The following is an 18,573-nucleotide window of genomic DNA, read 5'->3' on the forward strand; positions in this document are numbered from 1 at the left end:
ATGAATCACTACAGCACCCGTTCTGTGCACATCACTACAGCACCCGTTCTGTGCACATCACTACAGCACCCGTTCTGTACACATCACTACAGCACCCATTCTGTACTAGACACCTGCTATAACTTGGTAGGCAAATGAACACTACATCTTCACCTATATTCACATTCCTGTAGATGCAAACCTGTTTAACACCACATTCATCCATCTATCTATTCAAGAAAACCTTCCTCAGCAACAACTCGACAAACTACAGCTTACTTCCAATCATTAACTGAAAGTATCCCACTCCATACTCTCACCTCTATCACAAGTTAAAATAATGTGGAGATATACATCCAAATCCTGGTCCAAATCATCACTTCTAAAACAGACTCTCAGCCTGAAATAACTTGTCTTGGGCCAGTCTCCACAATCAAACAAGAAGATTTGGCTTTCACTTACGCAGCATAAACCTTTGTTGCCTACACAGTAGGACCCCAGAATTCCATGCTTGTATAACCCACCACTAGTTACTGAACTTGGACTAACACAAGTTATAAAAGATAGAGTTATTACCACAAGGCTACAACATTCTTACGCAAGATAGAAAAAAGAAAAACATGGGAAAGTAGCTATTGTATAACAAAACCATCAATGTATACTGTAGTCTACAAGAAAATGCTAAATCTTACACTAAAGTACCTCAACCTTCCCCTTTTTTATAATGCTGAGATACTTATATCCTCTCTTAAAATTAATGTACATAAATGCATATCTACAACTGGAGTCTATATATCCCCTGAAAATAATGTAGACATTGCTGAAGAGCTTCCCTCTTGGGCCTTTTCCTGGAATTATAATTCTGTCCCCATTATCCTTTTTGTTCATTCCTTTTCTGTTGCTAGTACTTTCCATGTCTCAGTACTAAAACCACTGTTGTCACATTTCTTCAGCTTCATATTCTGTATTCCAACTACGCAGTGTTCCCCTTTACTCTGTTAGCATCACCACCCGTAGAGCTCTTTCCTTAAATTATATTAACCATAGCTTCTGTGTTAATAATCATCATCATAAGCATCAATAATGTGACAGCTGTCACTCTGCAATTCAAGGGATCATAAAAACGTGCAAACTCTGGATGCAATGTGATGGGCACCACTGAGAAGGTAAAAGCTTTTTTTTAACAAGAAACTTCTTTATTAAGTTATCACTTATGACATATGCAATCACACATTCATATAAATGAAAACAAATTATATTGACATATTTTTAATTGTGAATATTGTACATCACTTATGATATATCCAGTCCTTGTCAAACATTACATAGCTCATTCAAAACCTGCCTTCTTTTAGACCTCATTCCTCCCCTGGAATGCTATTCTGCATGTATTGTTCCCATAATTCCAATGTTTCTATGTAATTTGCTCCTACCCTTTTCTAAAGATCCCATTTCCAGTTGTTTTATCTCTAACTATATTGATTATTTCTAGTACAGTTTATTTAGACATTGCTTTCCATTTTCTAGTAATTGTTTTTTTGGCAGCCACCATTATTACACTCAGTAAGGCCTTACTATGTAAAGGCAGTCCTGATTCTCTCTCGTAGCTCGGAAAAATCATTTCCTTAGTTATACTAATTTGCTTACCCAGTAGTTCTGGTAGTCTGCAGAGAACTTTTAAAGTCTGACAACTCCTTACACTCCCAAACAATATGTTCCCAATTACCTCTTTCTTCCCCATCACACCTCCAATATTTGCTATCTACCCAAATAAATATTCTTTTGGAGTCTACTTGGGGTATAAAAATACCTATGTAAACACTTCCAAGCAAAGATCCTAAATCTTCTAGACTTTGTTACATGTTTGAGAGACAGACATATATTATTCCCCCCATTGTTTCTTTGTGAGTTGCTTATCCAGTCTCTCTTCCCAACCCTTTCTATCCTTTTCTGACTGATTTTTATAGTTATCATGCAATATTTTATATGCCCTACTAATTATCCCTTTTTTTAGCAGCAGCTTCTGTTCTAGATTCTCCTAGAAACTCTACCAGTGCTGGTCTTCCACTTAAGATGCCCCTATTTCTTTCTCTTTGCCTATACTCTATCAATCCATGATATAGGTGGGAGCTGTTGTTGATGCAATATCAGGGATACCCTGTTGTTATCCTATAATTGCATTGCTTTAGCTGATCAATCAATTTTCATAATTACTTCTTCTTCCACCAGCTTCAGAAATGTAAGCTACAAATCTGCATCAGTGAAGCAGTTTTTCCTCATGCACAAACCTTTTTCATAAGTGTACACTGTTACTTGCACTGTTTCTTTGAGCTCAGCACTTGTTCAGAACTCGTTGTAAGCACTAAATAAGCTACAAATTACTACAGCACTCAACTTTCCTCACTTGTCTAGAGGAAAACAGTTTTTAGTACTTAATAAATAAGCACCTATCCAGGCACGTCTAAAGGTCAGCTCTCGGTGTTTTCTCCTGTCTACCTGATGAATCTGGGCATCTTGGGGCAATGCAGCAATTGCCTCATGTACACAGACAACCCTCTCCTCCTACCACCCAACACTGCGACCTGTGAGAGATGCACTTATATAGCCAAACTGGAAGCAAAGCTCTCTTCACCGAAGACTGGACTAGACAGTCAAGAGGAGAAGTTAAACACTTGCACCACATCGCACTCATCACATAGTCCCTCAAAACCTACATCATCAAAACACACACACAGAATAACATGGAGGCTCTCAATAAAAATCTGCCCAAACAACCGAGACCTCCAAAGCAGAAATGCAAGCAACCTTCACCCCCCCCAACACAACCCAAATGACACATAGCCCACATACTCAGTGTGCCACTCAACTACAACCCATAAGGCATAATGTATCCAACACTCTAGTCATAGGTGACTCTATAGTCAGGCACACTGATGTTCCACTCACCAGGCTAAACAAGGAGAAAGTTACTGTCAGCTGCCTGTCTGGTGCGAGGATCCGCCACATAACGCATGCACTGAGGTCACTCCACAACACGTACAAATATGACTCTGTCATTCTTCTTGGTGTGAATGACCTGAGATGTACCTCCCTGGACTACATGAAAAGAGACATGGAGGAGCTCTCCGATCCTGTAGCCCAGGCAGGTATGACCCTAGCCCTGAGTAGCATCCTGCCATCACCCAGAATTATACCACAGTACAAGGACAAAATCAATGACTTCAACAATTGGCTAAGCTTCTGGTGTCATTCTAAGGGAATCCAGTATCTGTCTGCCTGGGATGACATGATCGACAGACCATGATGCTTTGCCAGAGATGGCCTGCACCTGTCGCCCTTGGCATTCCGGATACTGCCAAAGGCTCTTGCCACCCCAATAGCACCTTTTTTAGGCAAGGTTCAAATGACAAATTCACCACTGTAACAGGTACAAGCATACGAAATCTGAGGGTAATGCTACTCAATGCTAGAAGTCTGAACCTCAAAATGCACTCACTCGAGGCACTCCTTAAAATGGAGAACATCGACATCTGTGCAGTGACAGAGACCTGGTTCAAAGCTCCAGAGAGCACCCCTGCATTACCAGGCTATAATTAATACCACACCTTTCGGCCACCTAACCCGGACCAAAACACTAAAGGTGGAGGCGTTTCCATATTCATTAATGATATCCACACCTCCAAGTTAGTTGCTCAGCATAATGCATCCAAGATTATCCAAGTTCAACTAACTCTGGGCAAGACCGCAGTCCAGATTGTAGCTTGCTACAGATCCCCCCACCATGCCCCAGGATTCCCACTCCTCTTTTCTTGATACACTGGAAAATATGAGGGTACAACCCAACACCCTAATAATGGATGACTTCAACTACTCCACCATTAACTGGGAAAACTACTCATGCACCAACTCTTTTGCTCAACGTTTTCTGGAATTCATAAATTCCAATGCCTTGGATAAACTTATCCACACCCCCACTAGGGGCAGCAATATCCTAGACCTGGTCATCACCAACATGTGTGACCGATGCTCCACACCAGAGGTCAATTCCACGTTGGTCAAATCCAACCACTAGCTAATCACCCTAGACATCCACAACCCGCTCCCACCCCCATTAGGAAAACAACCGTAAAAAAATTCTCCAAAGCCAACTTCACACATCTTAAGACAGAAGTGGCAGATGGACAATAGCGGTACGACTGCTGAATCCTACACAAATGCACTTTATAAGCACTTACACGAGTGCATGGATCATGCTATCCGTAACAGAACCAAGATGCTATCCTCCAAAAAAGGAAGCCAATCTAGTGGTCCCCTGACATAAACAAACTCTACAACAGAGGAAACAAACTGTTGCAAAAAAGAGTAAAATCCCATGATTGGAGGAACTTCCTGGTCAGCCTCAGTAAGAAGCTGAGATCCCTCATAAAATCCTCCAAAGCTAGTTATGAAAACAAAATCGCCACTAATTCTAAAGACATCCACAAAGCATTCTATAGCTATGTCAAGACTCTCAATGGCAACACTCAGATCTGCTCTGAGTTACAGCACAATGGCACTAAATATACAGAACCAACTGATATTGCCAACATCCTGGCAGATAGGTTCAGTGCTAATTTTATCCCCCTCTCACCCCCTAAAGGGCCCATCTCTATACCGTAAGAATACAAAGTTCCTGTAATCACGGCTGCACAGGTAATAACCTCACTCTCCAAAGCCAAGAACATAGCATCAATGGGACCTGACAACATCCCAGGCTGCCTTCTACATGAACTACAGAATGAACTGGCACTCCACCTAAGTACCATGTTCAGTCGTAGCCTCACCTCAGGCTTTGTGCCCATTAAATGGCACACTGCGACAGTTATCCCACTCCATAAAGGGGGAGCCACGACAGACCCCGGGAACTACTGCCCCATTAGCCTGACGAGCCTGGTCTGCAAGGCCATGGAACATATCATCATGGAACTCATAAACAAAGACATTGGAGATCTCCAACCTCTGCACCCCACATAGTTCGGGTTTGTAAAAGGCAGATCATGTCTCCTAAACCTGATGGACTTCTTTGAAGCAGTCACCAAAGCCATAGATGAGGGTAAGGTTGTTCACACAACCTATCTAGATCTCGCCAAGGTGTTCAACACCATCCCCCACTCTGGCATTATTGATAAACTCACTAAACCAGGTATAAATCCCTATGTCACAAGATGGGTTGCCAGCTGGCTTACTGACATCACCCACACTGTGAAAGTAGCAGACTCCAAATCAGACTTCAGACCAATGACAAGTGGAGTACCACAGGGTTCAGTCCTGGGTCCTCTCCTGTTTGGTATGTACTTCTCTGAAGTACAGGCTAACATAGAAGGTCTTTGGCTAACTAAGTTCGCAGATGACTGTAAACTAGGAGCCATAATCATAACTCCTAATGATGTGGACATCCTACAAAAGGGCCTCACTGAGACAGATGCTTGTTGTCAAAGCCATGGCCTCAAGCTCAATGCCAAAAAGTGCATTGTCATCCTCTTTGGTAAAAACTCTGTACCCATGAACTACCACATAGGCGGTAGTCTGCTTAACACTGAAAGTGTGATGAGACCTTGGGACACAGGTGGACAGTAGTCTCTCCTTTAATAATCACATTGCCACAGTTGTCAGGAAATCCTTCTACGTGGCACACTTCATCACAAAAGGTTTCTCATCCAGAAAAAAAGAGGTCATTGTTCCCCTCTACTCATCACTGATTAGACCCATTATAAAGTACAACGCCCCTTTTGGTATGTACCTCACAAGTTATCTGCAACAACTGGAAAGGCCACAGAAATACCTCACAAAGAGGATTACTGGCCTCAAACAGATGCCCTATGCAGACCGTCTCAAAAGACTCCAACTTTACTCTGTCGCATATCGCCTATTCAGAGGCGATCACTGCCTAACATACAAAGCTATGTCAAACCCAGAGCTGTTGGACATGCTCCACTTAAAGAAATCCCAATCCCTCCGAGCTACATGCTCTAGGACCTAAACCTTGTCACCACAATAAACAGAAAGTACAGTTTTGTACCTACCATAAATGTAGATGTCCGATAGGTATGCATCTGCAGTCATAACATATGGGTTGTCCTGCCTCAGGCAGCCCTTCGGTCGGCCGGATTCCAAAGCCTGGGTCTGGCCTCGGCTGATGTCGCACTTTCCCCGACGTCAGAGCTTCTGGGGTATAAAGGCATCAGCCAACGCCATTTTCCTCAGTGTTTCTTGCCCCAGATGCCAGGTGCCCTCTAGGAAGGCTAAATTTGGTTAAATGCTGAAAAGTTCCAATACAGTAGCAAAAAATATACATATATACAAACAAACAAATACACCATAATAGATTCCCCCAGCTAGCTGAAAGAGGGGTAAGCACCCTAGGAATACCACAGAGGGGAAGGAGGGTGGGTAATCCTGACTGCAGATGCATACCTATCGGACATCTACATTTATGGTAGGTACAAAACTGTACTATGTCCTTCAAGGATGCATCTGCAGTCATAACATATGGGTAGAATACCATAGCCAAACTGGGGGAGGAGGTACTAAGAGAAGGATGGTGTAGTTAGGATCCCCTGCAGAACTGCAGTTGCAAACCCTGCTCGGGATCTGGAGTATAAAGGAAGATTATAATGCTTGGCAAATGTATGCACGGAGCTCCAAGTAGCAGCTTCTAAAATGTCCTTGGTAGCCACCCCTCGTAGGAAAGCTGTAGTGGTGGCTGTGGCCCTTGTGGAATGAGGCCTGATATTTTCAGGAGCTGTCTTTCCATGAAAGGAGTAGCAAAAGCGAATGCAATTTCCTATCCATTTTGAAATTGTCTGTTTGGAAATTGCTCTTCCTTGCACCCCCGTTGCATATGCTACAAAAAGTTGGTCAGTTTTTCTGTTGGTTTTAGTTCTGTCCAGATAGTAGCATAGTTGTCTGTGTATATCCAAGGTGTGCAAAAGTTTTTCTCCTTTGTTCTGTGGGTTAGGGAAGAACGTAGGCAAATGAATAGCTTGGTTCAAGGATACCCTGGATACCACCTTTGGCATGAAAGTAGGATTGGTTCTCAGTGACACTCGATCCTGGTGGAAAATAAGAAAAGGCTGCACTGACATTAATGCCTGTAACTCGGATACTCTTCTTGCTGAAGTGATTGCCAGAAGGAAAGCAGTTTTCCAGGATAAAAACTGTAGGTCTGCTGATGCTGCTGGTTCAAAAAGAGGTAGTGTCAATTTTTCCAGCACAAAATTGAGATCCCATGCAGGTAGAGGGGGTCTCCTTGGAGGTTTAACATTTTTGATCCCTCTCAAAAATTGTCTGAGAAGAGGGTGAGAGAAGATAGGGGGATCCATATTGTATTCTGCTGAAATTGCTGAAGCATGAATCTTAATGGAAGAGTAAGACAGTCCATTGTGGAACAGTTCTGCTAAGTATTCTAGGATGTGTGCTAGGTTTGCCACTGTGACATCTGTGCCCTTTGATGTGCTCCAAATGAGGAATCTCTTCCATTTAGCTGAGTATGTTTTCCATGTGGAAGGTCTGCGAGCCTCCAGGATAATGTCCTTGACCCTCTGAGATAAAACAGTTTGTTTTGGTTTTAAGGAATTTTCCAGGCAGTTAGTTGCAATGTTTTCAAGTTTGGATGCAGGGTCTTGAAATTGTTCTGCGTTAGAAGAAGAGGCCATAGGGGTAGAGGCCATGAGTTTGCCTGAGACATGCTTCTCAGTAGCGGATACCAGTGTTGTCTTGGCCAGTCCGGAGCTATTAGTATCACCTTTGGCTGTTCCTCCCTGATCTTCAGTAGAACCTTGTACATCAATGGGAGAGGTGGAAAGGCATATACTGTTAGGGCATTCCAGCTGAATGAGAGAGAGTCCACCCTCCAGGCTTGTGGGTGGTATGTCCTTGAGCAGAATTTCTTCATTTGGTGGTTGAGTGGGAGGCGAACAGATCTATCTCTGGCATTCCCCATTTCTTTGTTATGAGTTTGAAGATGTCTGGATGCAGCATCCATTCGTGAGCATCCGTGGTAGTTCTGCTTAAGCTGTCTGCTAGTGAATTCTCTTTGCCTGGTACGAATTTGGCCTGTAGCTGGATATTGAGATTCAGGCATAGGTTCCACAGATTCATTGCCATCTGGCATAGAGGGTAGGAATGTGTGCCTCCCTGTTTGTTTATGTACCACATGACCGTGGTGTTGTCTGTCCTTATCAACAGATGTCCTTGCTGGAGGAATGGTTTGAATGCCTCGATTGCATGCTTCACTGCCAGCATCTCCTTTGGTTTATGTGCATGCTTAGCTGTCCTTGAGGCCATAGGCCTTGGATACATTTGTCCTCCATGTGTGCTCCCCATCCTAGGTCTGAGGCGTCCGTGGTGATGGTCTGCCTTGGCTTTGGTTTGTTGAAAGGCAACCCTCTGTTGGACTGGCAGGCCTGAGCCCACCACAGGAATTCCTTTTGAAGGCATGGAATGATTGGTATCATGGTTTCTAGACTGTGCCTGTGTTGAGACCATACATTCCTTAGGTACCATTGTAATTTCCTCATATGCAGCCTGGCATGTGGGATCAAGATTATGCAGGATGCCATGTAATCCAGGGCCTGCAGGACTTTCCTTGCAGTAAGCTGAGTTTGTCTTTTAAAGTCATGAAATAATCTGGAAGTTGTTTTTGTTTTTCTTCTGTGAGAAAAGCCATCTGAGTGATTGTGTCCAAATCCGCACCCAAAAAGGTTATCCTTTGGGATTGCACTAGTCTTGACTTTTGGATGTTGACTGTGTATCCCAAGGCCTGTAGCAGGTGTATGACATAGGCCAAGTCCTTTAACAATTTTGTCTTGTTGTCTGCTTGTATTAGGCAGTCGTCCAGGTATGGGTAAATTTGAATTCCCTGAAGTCTGCAATGTGCAATTACTGATGCCAGGCATTTCGTGAATACTGTGGGCGCAGTAGATAAGCCAAAGGGCAATACTGAGAATTGATAATGCTCTGATCCTGCAAGAAATCTGAGGTGTCTTCTGCAATCTGGTCGGATAGGGACGTGCAGGTATGCCTCCTTGAGATCTAGAGTCACCAGCCAAGACTCCTTGCCCAACATGGGAAGAAGTTGCTGTAGGGTCAGCATTTTGAATTTTGGCACAATGAGATATGTGTTCAGTGCGGACAAGTCGAGAATACGCCTCCATTGGTTTTCTTTTCTTGGTACAAGGAATAGTCTGGAGTAAAATCCTTGGCTTTGTTCCATAGGTGGTACCCTTTCTATCGCTTTCATCTGAAGTAAATTGTTGATTTGTCTTAAAGCCTCTGCCTTCTGGTTTGGTGGAAGGTTTGGCATTCCGCTTATTTTTGGTAAAGTGTGGAAGTGAAACCTGTATCCTTTGTCTATTGTTTGCAATGTCCATGTGTCCTTTGTAATGCAATGCCAGTTGTTCGAGAATAAAGCCAGCTTTCCGCCCAAGGGAGCTTCCATTTGATCCCTGGTAGGCGGAATCAGAGTCAAGTCATTGTGTCTGTCCTGTGGTAGTGGTTGTAGTTGCAGCTGTGGCACTACTCCTCTGGTTGGCAGGCTGCCACTGACGGCCCCTGTAGGCACCCTTTGATTGACCTCTGCCTCTAGGGCGTCTATTCCTGCCCCTCTGTGCTCTGGAGGTGTCGGGAAAGGACCAATTCTTTGTAGGCCAGTTCCTGCTGAACCTCGGAGGTTGGACCTGCAGAAATTCCTTTACTGTTTGCACAGATTTTGCTTTTTCTTCCACTTTCTTTAGAATTTCCTGTGCGGGGGAGCCAAATAAATTTTGTTTCTCCATTGGAGCATCAAGGAGTTTAGCCTTGACATGGTCTGGCAAGGATTGCTCTTTTAGCCAGGCATGCCTACGAATTACTGCCCCAGTCATAGCTGATCTAAATGAAGCCTCCAGTGCATCATAGCCACATTTTAAGAAATGATTACTGACCTGCTGAGAGTTGTGTACCAAATCCTGAAGGGATTTACGGTCTAAAGGTTCAGGAGAAGAAAGATTCTTATTCAGCTGATCTAACAAAAATTCTTGGTACTATATCATATGAAATTGACAGTTTAATGCCCTGGCAGAAAGAGTAGCAGATGTATAAACCTTTTTACCCCATCTCTCTAATGCTCTAGACTCTCTTTCAGAGGGTAGGGAATTTGGCAGTAGCAGCTGCAACCCCTTTTGGGCCCTGAGAAATAGCTTCTGGGTCTGCAGCATGGGCTTTATAGAGGTGGAAGTGAGAATCCGGGACCCTGTAATATCTGTCAGGTTTGGCAGGGGCCGGGGGAAGAGAATCAGGGGCAGAACTGACATCATTATACACATCATCAATTACAGTTAGAACAGGTAGTATGGCTAAGGGCCTATGCTGGGGCAAATGCAAAAAAGTCCTTAATCTTTTTCTAGATTCAGAAAAATCCTGACCCTGCCATTGAAAGTGCTCCTCATGGAGTGCAAAGTTTCCCCAAAGGAAAATTCTTCAGGTGGGGAGGCCGAAGGAATAGAATCTTCTGCATCCGAATCCTCATAAGGCGAGTAAGCCCCTTCCTGTTGGTCTGACAAATCAGATCCATCCGTGGAGTAATCAGAGGAGAGAGGTTCAGAGGGATCAGTCCTGGGCCTTTTGTCTGGTGGAGGTTGGGAGGCCCTGTCTGGGTGAGGTTGGGAACCCCTAATTAAAGATATAAGGTCCTCAGCAAGACTGAGAATCTGAGAACTAGAGGAAGGCCTCTGAGAAGTAGATTTGGCAGGCAAAGCTTTTGAAAGTTTGGCAGCTTTAGCCCTGGAGAAGGCCTTAATAGACATAGAAGCTGGGGGCCTAGCTGCCCCACGTGCAGGAGTAGAAATGTCCAAAGGAATGGTGTCGGACAATTCTTGAGCACTAGCTTCGGTAGGGATATCTGTAGCCGATTCAGCCGGGGCCTCTCTGGCCTCGGTTGTCAGAGGTATGGTTTCGGTCATAGTAAGAACCGAGGACTCGGTTTCAGCCGAAACCGAGACACTCGCGGTAGGCCTAGCCGTGGTTTCAGCCGAAACCGCGGGCCGCGAGTGTCGGTCCTTTTCCTTGCGTTTTTTGGCCATATGCGTAGTCGGAGTCTCCAACGGCATTTATATGCAAAATCAGTTCCAAAAAATTCTTCTGCAAACTCTGACCGACGTCTAAGAGTCCGTCGGTTGAAGGAGGCACAGGCTAAACAAGCTGATACGTCGTGGTCTGGGCCTAACCAAGGAAGGCAGTAAGAATGGAAATCCTTATGAGGTATTTGTTTCCCACAAGTTAAACAATTATTTACTTTGTCTGACATCGGCTGAGGCAAGAAAGAGTCCCCAATGGGGTACTTAGCTTTTTTCGAAGTCTTCGGTAGCTGAAATCTCTGGACCGGCACTTGCGAACAGCTTCTGCTTCGGGCACCGCGCGGCAAGAAAGACTGGGGAAAATGGCGTCGGCTGATGCCTTTATACCCCAGCAGCTCTGACGTCGGGGAAAGTGCGACATCAGCCGAGGCCAGACCCAGACTTTAGAATCCGGCCGACCGAAGGGCTGCCTGAGGCAGGACAACCCATATGTTATGACTGCAGATGCATCCTTGAAGGACATCATGCCGGAGGGATAGATTCCTGTCCCAGAGACTTCCCATACTCTGGAACAGGCTACCTATCTATGTCAAACAGAGCTCCTCATTAGCAATCTTCAAGAAAAATCTTGATGATTGGATGGGTAATAGGAAATTCACCCCGGGGATCCCTTCTGTGGCTCTGCTTGACAGGGGCAGAGGAAAATAATTTTCTGGGGTGATGAAAGCTAGGGTACCTTTTTGGCTAGGCTTGTATAGGCCCCAGGGCCAGTAGCCTAGTACCTACCTATGAACCTGTGAACAGGGCCCTGTAAGTAATTGTATTCACACATTTCTAAAGTAAAAGGTACATTTTTATTCCACAACAGGTGAAGGTTATTGCTTTCTATCTATGTAAGTTCTTTACAACGTTTCACATTAGCCTACCTGTCTGCGACTCTCACCTGCCAGCTGTTCTCTTCACATATCTTTTAATCAAAGATGTGCTCACACTTCCTCAACATCACTTAAATTATTACGTTCAGTGAACCTTCTACACAGTCATGCTTAATTTTTCCCTGAATTTGAGAAGCAAAGACCCTAACCCTGGCAATGACTTTTTATCCTCTGCACCATCATCATATTCCCGGTTCCCAAGTCATAAAAATACTAAACATTAATAACCTTAACTTCCATGGTATAAGTAATAACATCACACATTTAGGTGTTCAGCTGCAGTGTTATAATTTACATGTGATGTCTGTAGTAGAAAAGCAGGTGATCTCTCTCCACTTTCATTACTGAATCATTTCATAACCTTGCCAATCCAGGCCATACAGTATGCAGAAGTGTTGTGCTTCTAATCGTAAAAAGGTTGAAACGTATTTCTAGGTAAAATGTTATGCAGTTTGTAAAAATCACATTTTGCCAAGCTTTTTAGTGTTCAGTGCTGAATGTTTCCTTCCCACAAACACACTTAGTATGAGAAAGTGTTCAGCATCTTGGTTGCAGCCTGCTGTACGTGTGAACAATCCTGAAGATGCTCTCAGTCTCTTGTACAGCTTGTTCTTCAGAAACCTCTGTACTCCCTGTCTGAAATGCCATCTTTGGGGCAGCCCCTGCCCTGGGCTCATGTAAGACCTCAGAACACAAAAGAGAATTAGACTTTCTTTGCCTGCACAGGTGTTCTAGAGGGATACAACCCAAGCTAAACAGGTTTGACCAACAGCTTGGGCACATGATGACACAGGCAGGACAGATGGGTTTGCCTGTTCTGAGGGGGTGGTTGGTGGTTCTCTCCTTACTTTTACTGCTGTAATGACAGGGACCCAGCTGGAGAGTAGCATCCCACAGTGATGTGGGTAGCTGGTCCAAGAAACATGTGAGTTTGGTTGCCCAAACCAGTGATGATCCTCATGTAGGAGAGCATGCATACACAGACAAGGGGGACACGGGTGGATCTTGCAGTGACACAAATGCTTGTGTTAGCATCAGAGACTGAATTGGGCCAAAAATAAGAAAGAAAAACTGCGCTGGTTGATGAAATGCCAGCTGGTGAGCACACAAAGCATGCTTGTGACTGCCTGGATGAGGCCATCCCCCAGACACAGTTGTTACTCAGTAACGGGGGTGGGGCTTAAAGATGAGTAGGTACGTGGGCAAAACCAAAAAAAGAGAGAGAAAACGAAAAAGAAAACGGAGACTTTCTTAGGCATACTTGAAAGGCAACAAAAGCTCCCTCTACATTCTCAAATTAAACCTGCCCAGCAAGAAACCCATGTATTCCTAAAGGCTGCAGAATCTTATTACTGCAGACCTTGATAATATTGCTAATTCATAAAGCGTAAGTGTTTGTGGTTCAACATAAAGAAAATTTTGGGTTACTTACAGAAATGTCAGTGGTAAACCTCTCTTACTGTTTGAAACAGCATATTTGCTAGAAAATTATTTCACTGTCAGCTACCTTCCCCCTTCCCAACTTCCCTGTTACATTACCCTAATTCACCACCACCCCCTCCTTATTGCATCGCTTTCCTGTGAGCCCTCCTTGCAACAATTTAATCTGAAAAAAATGTTCAGCTGTCACTGTGCACCAGCAGCTACATAAAATCAAAACTAATTGTACAAATTTCCCATGTCCTCTCACTCCCTCTGTATAAAGAAATCCACTTCATATTTAGCACAACCTTTACAGATCTATTTAGATTTTCAGTCTGTATTGGGGTTATTCACTAGAATAGAAAACTGTGTTTATAAACCTTCTGTCAAAATCTAATAATCCTTTCTTTTCCAATAATTTTTGCCACATTTTGGATGTTTTCCCCACTTGAAAAAAGATTTGAAAAACAACCAAAGTCATAATTTCACTGAGGATTTCAAGATACTTCCTTCACTTCAGCATGGTTTCAGACAAGTGTATGATAGATTAGTTGCTGTTCTCCAGGTGATAGATATGATTTACAAAACATCTGACTTACAGTTACCTAAAAGTGACTCTGTTTATTGACCTGAAGTCACAGCCTCTGAAATATTTGATCACTGTTTACTGCTCAGCCAACTTCATAGCATGGGATACTCTAGAGAATCTCATTCTTGAATTTCTAACAAGCTTGCACACAGAAAAAATGTCAGTTTTTGGCTTCCTGTGACTGATGGCCATCTGACCATTTCTTCCTTATTGGGAATAGCGAATCACAGCACGTCCATGATACAGACAGCTACTGGGGATTATTTTTTTTGCTGTGTATCCGTACTTCCCCATATACCATGTAAACACTTTGGGGTTAGTGATATAAGGGGTCCGTACTTCCCCATATACCATGTAAACACTTGGGGGGTTGTGATATAAGGGGTCCGTACTTCCCCATATACCATGTAAACACTTCGGGGTTAGTGATATAAGGGGTCCGTACTTCCCCATATACCATGTAAACACTTGGGGGTTAGTGATATAAGGGGTCCGTACTTCCCCATATACCATGTAAACACTTGGGGGTTAGTGATATAAGGGGTGTAGCATACTGCCAACACTCTCACACTGTTAAGTGATACAGTTCCTTTGGCAGTGCTGCCTTCTTTGGTCAGATTGCTTCCACTAGCTGTCCTTTCCCCACTGAGGATGAATTTATGGGAGATTTTCCCTGCATCTTGACCCTCAACTTCTCCTTGGGAGAGGTGTGGAAGCATCACCTCCTGTTTACTGTACTCCCTCCCTCCTTGGTTGGTTTATCCAGTACCCGGATCAGTACTTGAACTCAGGTCAAGTGGACATAGGGATTCATCCATCAACAGCACAGGGTTGGTTCCAGTTTTTCTAATGCAGTCTTTCTCTTTTCATACTTCTCTTCAGCCATGCATTTCCCAGGTGTCCCATTTAAAATCCATGCTCCTCTCCATCGTCATCAGCTACCTCCCTTCGGTATTTTCCAAACTCTCATTACTATTCTTTGGGCTAATGCTTTACTTGTTCTTAAATAAACCTCTCCCTCCAAGATAAACCTGATTTAAAAACTGGCATCACACAGCTCTGCTCATGCTCCAGACTTGTATACAAATTCTGAAAAGCAAATTCCATTGTATTTAGAACCCAGCAGAAACTGTCTTTGATTCCCAAACTAATGCCATCCTACAAGTCAGTATGCTAAATTGCATGGGTGAGAACTTGTCACTCTTTGTCTCCTAATCATACTAGCCTAATAACTAAGGATATTCTCAATCATCTAAAAGTGGTCTGGAGACTCCTGAAATATGTGAATCCATTGTTGTAAAGATCCTCAAATATACCTACCTCTTATACCTCCTCAACTAAAAATATCTCCTTTCTTCAAAAAAAAAAAAAAATACTAAGAAAAATCTGTTCATTCATTAACCTAGTGTATCCTAAAATATGTCATTGTACCTTCAGCTGTACTGGATAATGCATCTGATACAACTAGTACATGAAATAATATGGTTTTATTAAATAGAAAAGAAAAGGTGATGCAGACTGCTGTTTTTAGTAAAAGAAAAATAACAAAAGTTTTCCAGTCTGTCATACCACAGCACCATGGTGATTTCACACAGCTCCCTTCTGTCTGGTTCCTTAGTAAAAAAATCTGTAAGCTCATTCAGGTTCTTCCAGTCTGTCCCAAACCTTTGCAGTACCGTACTCCTCAAATCCACAGTTTGTGGCACAAGCTCCCCCTGCATTGAGTGACCATCTTCTCTCATTACCAGATCTGTAGCCCTCTTTTTTATATACCACAAAAATAAGATAATTGCTTGTTAACAGAAATCTCCATGGGGAGCTTTCTGACAAATAGAAAAATGGCATGTACATCACTTTGGCTCATCTTAGGCTGAGAACCATTCTTGTGTGTTACATTTGACCCCCCCAAAAAAGCTTGAAACCTGCAGTTTCAGACCTACTAAATGACTGTGAGCCCTAGACATATCTACTTTGTAGTGGATAAAGCTCTGTAGTTTACATCTTTCAGGTTGTCCATTATTTCAAGTGGATCCTGCCATTTCGCCAAAAATGTGTTTTCTGCAGCAAGGACCAAAACTTACATCTAGTCGCCAGCTCTGAATTCCCTGTTCTTTGCATTTCTGTTATGTACCTCTTATTGAATAGGCAGAAACATTCCTTGTGTTCCCATATGATGGGCATCAGCACTTTCAGTGTTACTTGTAATTTGGTCAAGTGATCGTTTACACTTGTAAATGAGGTTTTCTTTTCTTCCCAAATTTCTCTCATAACATCCAACTGTCCTCAAAATGCTTGCCACATAAACATTGTTTGTGGTATTCCTCCAGTTGTAAACAGGTGGTATGCTATTAGTGGTTCCATTTTTACCGTCTTTCTCACTGATTTTTCTCAGCATGGATTTTAATATTCATTTAAAACCCTCTAGCATGTGTTTGGGGATGTGGATTTAGGTTTTTAAAAGTTTGACCTTAAAATAGTCACACAATTGGTATATTAGTCTGGACATGAATGAAGTCCCCTGGCTGGTAAATATTTCCGTAGGTATTCTTACTGTTTACCTAGATATAAATTTAGTATTAGCCTTATATGGGGTTCATAGTCTCAGGGTACTTAGTTGTATAGTCCAATATAACCAAAATGTATTGAAACCAATTGCTGGATTTTGCCACTGGCCCTACCTTATCCATAGCAACATCTCCAAATGGCATCTCTCTGATAGGCACTGAGATCAAAGAATTTATAAAGGTTGGATAAGGGGCTGTTTTCTTAAACTCAGGGCTTGCACTACTGAATTTCTCAACTTCTTTCATTATTCCTGGTGAGTAGCACTCTGCTAGGATCACACCATCACTTCCATCTTCTTTCCCATTGGTTTTCATAGTGTGTTTTATTCTCATAGTGTAGCCCCCTCATCCTTGGACCTCTTCATTGTTTGTCCTTCATTTCTTGTTCTTGCACATCCTGCTCGTATGTTGTATCTGTTTATCATGTTTTACCCACATATCATCCCTTCCTGTTAGAAGGACTCTGAGTTTGATATTTACTAAGTATACTTTCCCTTAGTAACCGGGAAGTCAGGAAAGTAGCTGGTGCTCATATTTCATTCGTAGATAAAATGCAGACAGCTAAGAATTTGAAAATATGCATTAAATGAAATGTTGTAGTAATGTTCTTTCCGAGAGTGAATAAAGGAATGTAGAACACAACCATCTGAGTCTGGCATTGGCCAATCTTTATGCACAACTCTTCACAAAATGATGATTTGCCCTGTTGTGTGTATTCTTATAGTTGTCAATAATCTGGTTATGAATAAATCATTATAAACATAATGCAAACTTCTGTAAAGATTCCTAATGATTTTATTTTTTAGGATACAACATTCCAGTGGAGCACCTTTGGTCACTTATTATGAAATATGAGACAATCACGTCTGGTGACATTGAAGGAGGAATGATGGCACCACTAAAACAGCTTCCTGGTTACAGTTCTGGTGGTAAGTATCTGATCTGATACTTGACTTTTTGTGTTTCTCCCCACCTGTGGCCTCTTATCCTTTGCCCACTCTGATTTATTTATTTACTCAGCCACAGGTGGTGAATGTAAAAGACCCCATGGCAGTTATTGAAAAGAGGGGTGCTTTATGAATCTAATTTTCAGTTTATTACAGCAGAACTAAATTTGACATAAATTCAAGCCAGTTCATTTTTTAATACATCGAAAGTAGCAGGGGAATTTCCCTTGTGCTCTGGCTACATTTACCATAGTCAGTAGGAACACTGATTCAGGTCTAACCTAAAAATAGTGTGTATGGCCAGTTTGACTGACCTTGTCAGGAAAACATAAATAAAATAAAGTAGTAAAAATTTGCTTTAGTAGGAGTAACAATTCTTTCTAATTTTGTTTGATCTGCTATTCTTTCATCTTCTTTTACAAGGTAAACATTACATATTTTTTCCTTTTAAAATCAATATGGCAAGAGACATTGTTGATCTCAGCCTCGGCTTTTTTCTCCTCCTTTTGACCTTTATCTTAAATTGAGTCCAGGTCACTCAGATCAATCAGTGGTCTTTTCGGTAAGATCAACTATCTTGAGTCCGTTATATAGTTTCTGTGCCATGATGCTTTGCCAATTTTCAGAAACCTGGACGACCTTCCCAACAACCAAGAAGCGGTTGTCAGAGATGCTCTTCTAATCCTCTCCCCATGTGGTGATCCACTCTTTTGTAATATTTTTTATTCAGGGATCTGTTGAACAAATCCACAAGGGGATCTGCCACATTCCGGCAAAGCTTTGTCTTTTCTTTTTACTCCCGTAGTTCACATTCCCAGTTGTCCTTGTTTTCCTATCATGCTGAGCTAGTACTCTGCTGTCCTTCTCTGTTGTGAACAGCGATGCAAAGAGGTCCTTCAGAATTATTGGCTTTTCTTTCGCATTTTGTATCATCTGCCTCTTTCTTTTAATCATGTTGCCCTTTATCCCTTTGAATTACCTAAATAAAGTTGGTGTTTCATATTTAATTTTTTTTTCTGTTGCCTCCTGATTTCTGCCCTCCTC

General features: G+C 42.6%; 1 protein-coding gene across 1 annotated transcript in view; it reads left to right on the forward strand.

Moving 5' to 3' along the window:
- LOC122798698 (zinc finger protein 260-like) overlaps nt 1–18,573 on the forward strand; it is a 196,371-nt gene that overhangs the window by 64,387 nt on the left and 113,411 nt on the right. Inside the window, exon 3 of the mRNA XM_044067793.1 lies at nt 17,389–17,511. Within this exon, the coding sequence (XP_043923728.1) occupies nt 17,389–17,511 (123 nt within the window). The remainder of the gene's footprint in view (nt 1–17,388; nt 17,512–18,573) is intronic.

This window comes from Protopterus annectens, chromosome 3.part1 (assembly GCF_019279795.1).
Source record: "Protopterus annectens isolate FY-2018-M chromosome 3.part1, PAN1.0, whole genome shotgun sequence".
Lineage (NCBI taxonomy): Eukaryota > Metazoa > Chordata > Ceratodontiformes > Protopteridae > Protopterus > Protopterus annectens.